The 7,402-nt window shown below is 42.5% G+C and overlaps 1 protein-coding gene across 1 annotated transcript; it reads right to left on the bottom strand.

The window, feature by feature from the left end:
• Positions 1-1,997: 1,997 nt before the first annotated feature.
• On the bottom strand, positions 1,998-3,707 carry LOC149256694 (uncharacterized). Its single transcript, XM_089455434.1, has 3 exons — positions 2,876-3,707; positions 2,590-2,702; positions 1,998-2,096 (listed from the first exon to the last, which is right to left on the bottom strand). The coding sequence occupies exons 1-3, from the start codon at positions 3,705-3,707 to the stop codon at positions 1,998-2,000; spliced, it is 1,044 nt and encodes a 347-aa protein (XP_089311560.1).
• Positions 3,708-7,402: the final 3,695 nt, after the last annotated feature.

The raw sequence follows: 7,402 nt of genomic DNA, 5'->3' as shown, positions 1-7,402 counted from the left end.
TTTCCTTCATATCGTAGAGCCATGCTTTTGTATGTATCTTTGATTCCATATGAATAGCAAGATATTGTTGCAGTTCACATGAAAAAAATTATATATTAATGGTTCATAAAGACACAAACTTCCACTCATGCTAAATATTTTTGCATTTTGAACTATTACCGTGTATCCTTACCTCAATGTCATTATAAAGCTCTTAACAAACTAGTTGTTATTTTAAACCATAACTTAATGCCAAAACATGTTTGCAACTTGTATATTAGCTACAAGAGAGTCAACATCTTTCTTATCATCATTAAAAATATGACAATGTAATCATATACTTTTAAATAATGTTAACCTTTTTTGTTTATTAGGTAATGTGAGCCTTGAGATGACTCACACCCCTAACCCGTGGCTTTAGTAGCCACAACTCGAGGCATCTGACCTATAAAAATGAACTGTGGATCACACCTGGCTTGGGCCTCACCAACCCTTAACATGGCCGGATTTTTGCCCATGGAGCTTCGAACGAGTGACCCTTTCACCACATAGTACCTTAACAAAACACCCTATCACCGTCAATTCTATGCCCCATAAAATAAATAATATAATTCCACATAACCCAAATAATTTCTAAATTGCAATATGCCAACTATTTCATATTTAACTATGATTATGAATATTGGAGTGCATCCAATTTTCCAAATTTTCTAAAGGGGATTAAACCTAGTTGTATGAAATGAATGATATTTTAACATCCACGAGACTAAAAATAGTCTATGGGACTACTAGCCTCCCTGTTTTTTTCCTTTTGCAATTCAATCCTTTTCTTACTCAAATTGATGATGAGCTGACCCAACCTTCTAACAATCCCCTCACTGAAAAGACAATGCCAAGGAATTGATGCTAACATATTGCCATAACTGTCCCTGATGTCTCTAAAAGCATCACATTCCAAAATGAAATGCTTTTCCGATTCCACTGCCCCAGAAGTGCAAAAAGTACACACCCGTTCTTCCCAAGCTTCTTTAGGTCTCTTCCACCGTCCTGTTTCACACCGAAGTTGATGTGAGTTAGTTCTTAATTGAGAAATAAGAATCTTTGCTCTCCATGGAATGCTAGCTCCAATGTACTATTTTTGTTGGAGAACACAAGTGGGGTTGAATTCCTGAACATAATACTTCTTCTTTCTACCAACTCTTTTCCCCATATACGCTTATCGAACTTCTCCATAACAAAATTCTTTAACTCCTTGCTATTTGTGGGACAAAAATTGAGGTAAATATCCCATTTTTGCATCCATTTGTTTTTTTTCCCATGGGAAAAATCGTAATTTCATTAATAAAATGAAATTACATTTTGCAGATGCATAAATGCATATTCAGATCATTTTCAAAAACCTGACCGTCATCATCGACAATGATCAAAAAAATGTTGCCTTGATCCACGCAGGGAGGTAGCAATATATATAAAAATTGTAAAAATTACAAGATATAAAAAACTGTGAAGTTCTTCATGCAATAAATATATACACAAAATGATAATGTTCATATGCCAACAGAAAATTAATCTATTATATCCATAAACGGCCGGTGATAATATTGGTAGTGTTCTCCATCGTGCAGTTCCTGGATCATCGAGATGCCCGGCTCCCCGATCGCAGCTTCTTTGGATAGGCTATCAGCAACCCCGTTCCGCTCCCTGAAAATGTGTTTACATGTGAAGGAGTCAAATGATGTAGTCAATCTCAGAGTTTCATCCAGAATATGACTCAAATAAAAAGAAGAGCATCTAGACGTCCTATTTAGCCAATCACATATGATTTTGGAGTCCCCAAATAGTTGTATGTCTCTTACATTTTTCTCTAAAGCAAAATGTATGAGTTGTTTTGCGGCTAGTAGTTCTACAAAGTTATTAGTTCCTCTTCTGAAACCCATGCACATGCTGTAAGAATGATGATGGTTGATATGTAGAATAGCACCCCCACCACACGCAGTCTCTTGTGTGGCCCCGTCAAATTAAGCCCATGGCTTGCTATCATCAATACGTTCAGGTACAATATTCCCAGGCCTCCGTGGGGGTGGGTCATCTGGAATAAGGGTGTAGTCAGCCAGAACCTTGGCAACAATAATAGACTAGCGTGGTGGTTGCTTCTGAAAAATTATGTGATTTCGAGCGATCCAAATAGCCCAACATATTAGAAGGGGAAGATTGCGATGCTTATGTGCAGATGCGGATGTATACCAGGTCTGTCAGGCCTAAATAATAGTTAAGCCTGCCCATATTCGATGGAGCAACAACAGGAATAATGATATCCCACAATTTTTGAGCTTCTGTGAAGTTGAGGAATAGGTGTTGAATGGATTCATTTTCACTTCTTCAAAGGTGACACTAGTGAGGACCATATTGTGCTCGCTTAAGGAGGTTATCGCTTGTAGGTATTTTATTTCGTAAGATAGTCCACATTAGCATCCGAGACCTAGGATGGGCCTTTAGTTTCCATAGATGCCTCCACCATTCTGCAATGATTTGAGGTCTTCTAGATTCAGACAAGGCCAAGTAGCCATCCTTGGGGGAGTATCTCCCAGATTTAGATAGGGCCCAAATTACCTCATCATCTCCTTCAGTAATGTGAATGTGAGCCTCTGTACGTCCCTGTGTATAATCATCCCATAGCTGAGCCCATTGAGGAGGTATACGAAGATGAAGTGCAGTTTCCAGGCCTGTTGTAGGAAAGTGGTATTATCATCATTTGCAATATGGGCTATGTGAGTGGTATTTTGATTATGTAGGTGATGTATGAGTTAATGAGGTAGTCTATGCATGTTCCCGCAGCCAATCCACGGATCAATACCAATGCAAACTTTATATCTTGAGTGTATTCTCCAAGGTATACCAGCTCTGATAGGGTCTAAAGCCTTTATAACCACCTTCCAAATGATAGAAATCCGGGATGTACATCTGTGTGGTCGCCTAATCCAATCCATAATGTGTAACGGGGCAATATATTTTGCAACAGTAACCTTTGACCATAGACTGTCTGTTGTTACCAGGTGCCAACCTAGCTTAGCAGCCAGAGCAGATGAGAAATCATCAAGCTTTTTTAAGCCCCATCCCCCCCACTTCTTTGGTAAATTAAGGGCATCCCAATTTACCCAAGCAAAAGTCTTGCCTTGCATGCTACCCTTCCAGAGAAATCTACAATAGAGGGATTGAATCTTGGTGAGGATACCCCTGGGTATCCAAGCCAGAGACATCCAGTAAACTGGTGTGGCTTCTAGGACACTCTTAATGAGTGTGAGTCGCCCAGCACGCGATAGATATTTGAGGTACCAGATATTGAGTCTTTTTTCCATCTTTGAGATGAGCCAAGTCCAATTGGCGATCTTGTAGCCCAGGGGTTTTAACTTATACCCCAGATATTTCAGTCCTTCCGTCAGGCTCAATTGAGTAAATGGAAAGCGTTGAAGTGCAAATAGGATCTCGTGTGGTGTGCATTCCGCTGCTGTCAACGTAGATTTTGCATCATTTATCAACATTCCTGTAGCCAATTGAAATAGGGAGAAAGAGGCTTTGATGATGGTAAGGTCACCAATGCTGCCATTGAGAAATATTAGGACATCATCCACAAAAAGTAAATGTGTTAGCATACAACTGTCTGATATCTTTATGCCTTGTAATTTGCCTCTTCTATGTTCATCCTTTAAGTGTCTACTGAGGCCCTCCATGACTAGAAGGAAGTGCAATGGTGACAGCGGACATCCCTGCTGCAAACCTCTTTCAGAGAAGAAAAAGGGGTATGCACTTCCATTGACTAGAATGCTGAAGGGAATGTTAGTTATACAACTCATAATCCATTTGATGAATATGAATGGAAAACCCAGATGGGTTAAAAACATTCTAATGTATAACCAATTTACTCTGTCAAATGCCTTGGATAAATTAACTTTCAGAATCATACCTTTGCATCTCCTGGTATGTAGAGTATGTAATACTTCCTGAGTAGTGCCCACTGCCTCATGGATCTGTCGATCTTGTAACAAAGCGAATTGTTCCAGTGAGATGTGGTTGGAAAGAATGGGTCACATCTGGTTGGCAATGATCTTTGCAATAATCTTGTAAATGAAGTTGCAGAGTGAGATAGGGCGATATTCTTCGTAGGAGACTAGATTATCTGTTTTCAGGATGAGCGCTATGAAGGTAGACATGATGGATGCTGCTATATTCCCGCTGATTCTGGTATCCTCAACTACTTTTAGCAGATCCTCACCTATGATGTCAAAGAAAGCCAAGTATAACTCTATTGACCATCCATCAGGTCCTGGGCTTTTGTCTTTTTTAAACCACTTCAGGGTGGCCTCCAACTCTTCTAGAGTAACTGCTTTGGTCAGGTCCCCTTCCTCCTCGTGATCTACGAACCTCGGAAAAAGTTGAGCCACTCTTATGATGTCTACTAGGTTTGCTTCCTGCGGGGCACTGTAATTTTGTTTGAAATGAGAGGTTGCCAGCTCAGCCAATTGTTGAAATGTGTTGACATCCTGTCCCTGTTCGTTCCGAAGCTGCCAAATAGTATAGATCGCTTTCCTTTCGTTGGCGAACTTATGATAGAATTTGGTATTTGCATCCCCATCCTTCATCTATATAACCCTGCTTCTTTATCGCCAAGCTTCTTCATGGTCCTTAAGTATTTTCCCTCTAGCAGAGTATAGGGATGTGATCTTTTCCTTGTGATCATTAGAAGTGAATAATCCTCCCTGATCATTTTCAAAGACAGATAATTCAGATTCTATCTGTTGCAAGGAATGCTCATCCTGTACCCTTTTGTTGTGTGCCCACTGTTTGGACAGTTTCTTCAACTCTGTAAGATTTTGGATAAAACCTTGTGTGGTATTTCCCGCAGCCCTAGGCGGATTTGCTTTCCAATATTCAGTGACAATGCTGATATAAGAGTCTTCCTTGAGCCAAGCAGAGCATAATTTAAAAGGTCCCTTGGGCTTTGTTATACCTCCTTCAATATCCATATAAATGGGTAGATGATCAGAGATCCCCCCAGATCCAACCCATTGTATGATGTGTAAACCCAGATCAAGTACCTTCTCTTTGACCAAGAAGCGATCAAGTCTGCGAGCCAGACCGTGTTCCCTTGTCTGTTATTCCACCAAGTCGTTTGTAATTTCGCTGAAGGGATGCCAATCAACTGATGTGTATCCAGGATGGATGAGAAATAATCAGATAGGGAGTCCCTCTGTGCTCTATGTCCCCAAGATTCAACATGATCGATGGAAAAATTGAGATCCCCTCCAACAATCAGATGGTCTGCCAAAAACTGCTCCGAACCCAGGAGGTTTTCCCGGAATTCAGGTCTGTTTTGACAAGGTCCATATATATTGTAAATCCTAAAATTGATTCCCAGATCCGCTGAATGTATGTCAGCACCAATATGGCCAGTCCCTCCCCAACAATTGAATAGCTTTATGGAGTGGGAGTTATATCCCATGGCAATGCCCCTAGATTTGCCATGTGCATCCAATCCGAAAAATAACCACCCCGGGAACATATTTTGAAGGGTATGGGAAATGACAGTAGCAGGTCCAAGAGTCTCCTGTAGAAAGATAATATCAAGCGAGTCGATTGTAATTAACTAACGAAGTGCTAATTGTTTGTTAGGCCTAGCAAGCCCCCAACAGTTGAAGGAGATGATCTTCATGGGGGGGGGGGGGGGGGGGCTCAGTGGGGGTTTCTCTGACTCTAAGTACCTCAAGTATAGTGGATTACTTGCCCAATGCAATCTCATCTCCTGCCACAGATTGAGCGATTGTGGTCTTCCCCTATGGAGCTTATGCGGCCGAGGGGGGGGGGGGGGGCTTAGTGGGGGTTTCTCTGACTCTAAGTACCCCAAGTATAGTGGATTACTTGCCCAATGCAATCTCATCTCCCGCCATAGATTGAGCGATTGTGGTCTTCCCCTATGGAGCTTATGCGGCCAGGGGGGGTGGGAACTATATCAAGCCCGACATGGTCCAAGGCCTGTCTCTTGGCTTTTGAGCGTGTCATATAACTAGATGCAGGGGGTGCCTAAAAAAATATGGAAGATGGAGGGAGAGTGGAGATCGAAGGGAAAGAAGGAGTGGGGGTATAAACGGGTCTAGATGTAACTTGGCAGAAAATCGGGGAAGAGGCAACAATAAAAGGGGCTGGACCCAAACCAAACGTAACACCAGATGATAAACTGGAAAATAAACCAGTAGTAATGTTATCAAGAAAAGATGTGCCGCATGGAGAGGATGAAGTTAAGGGGAGGTTCTTACCTGGAGAAGGAGAGTCATTGGAGGTCGCCCGAGTTCGTGCTGGAGGCGGGGGAGGAGGCCGATGGGGAGGTCTATCACGCTTCTTCTGAGTGGTTGATGGTGGGTCCGTAGCCTTGCCTGTTGAGGCCTTCTACGTCTCGACCATCCCTTTTGTAGGCTCTGAATTCTGAGGCTGCTCCTCCTAAATTGGGGGATCCTGTGCCACAGGTTCCTATATCGGGGTCTTTTTGAAACCCTTGCCATTAAGTGGACAATCTTTAAACAAGCGACCCACCTTGTGACATCGTCTGCACCTAAAAGGGACACCCTCATAATCCAGTATCTGCTTTCTTGTAGCATTCCGCCATTGTATGTTAATGTACTCCAGAAGGCTGAGAGGTCCAGGTGCCCTAGTATCCTGGCAAAAGCCATGCGCCCTGTACTCTGAAAATAATTATCATATGTGAGGTAGTTACCAATGGCATTCCCAATCCGTTTGAACACATCCTTTGTCTAGAAATGTAAAGGTAGCCCTGGAAGGCGTACCCATATGGGTCCAGCATCGACCCTCTCCTGTTTTGGGTCAAACATAGGTGCCCATCTTCTGAGAAAAGTTGGTGCTTGATCAATGTGCCAAATTGTTGAAAATACCCAATTGGTGTGAGAAAGACAGTTGAACCGGAGGGCAAACCAACCTTTAACGGATGTTTGGACATTTGGGGGATCTTTCAGGGGATTTCCTTAGACCTCTGATGTCCATTGTTGAAGCTTTTTCACACTGTAATGTCTGCCGCAAACCCGCCCAACAAGCACTTTCTCTGCGGTCTCCATGGATTCTAGTAATTGAGTGTCCTCGATGAGTTTTAGGAAAACCTCACAATTCTGGAGCTTCAAGCACCTCTTCTTCTTAGAAGCCCCAAAAATTTTTGCAACTGTAATCTTTGGTGCCTCGGCAGGTTGTGCAGTCGACGATGAAGGGGATGCCCTAGTTCCCGCAGCAGCCGCTGATGGGATGGAAGCAAAGAAACGAGGGATGGGACCAATTTCGGTGAAATTTCCTAGAGGGGGAGCCTCAGAGGTCAGGGGAGCAACTGAAACGAGTTCTTGTGCAGCAAAGACCAAAGGGTGGTCAGCCA

The sequence above is a fragment of the Pinus tabuliformis genome, chromosome 7, assembly GCF_031772625.1.
Source record: "Pinus tabuliformis cultivar Carrire ecotype Pingquan chromosome 7, CPIR1, whole genome shotgun sequence".
Taxonomy (NCBI): Eukaryota; Viridiplantae; Streptophyta; class Pinopsida; order Pinales; family Pinaceae; genus Pinus; species Pinus tabuliformis.
The sequence above is the reverse complement of the archived record's forward strand: the minus strand, read 5'-3'. Positions and strand labels throughout refer to the sequence as shown.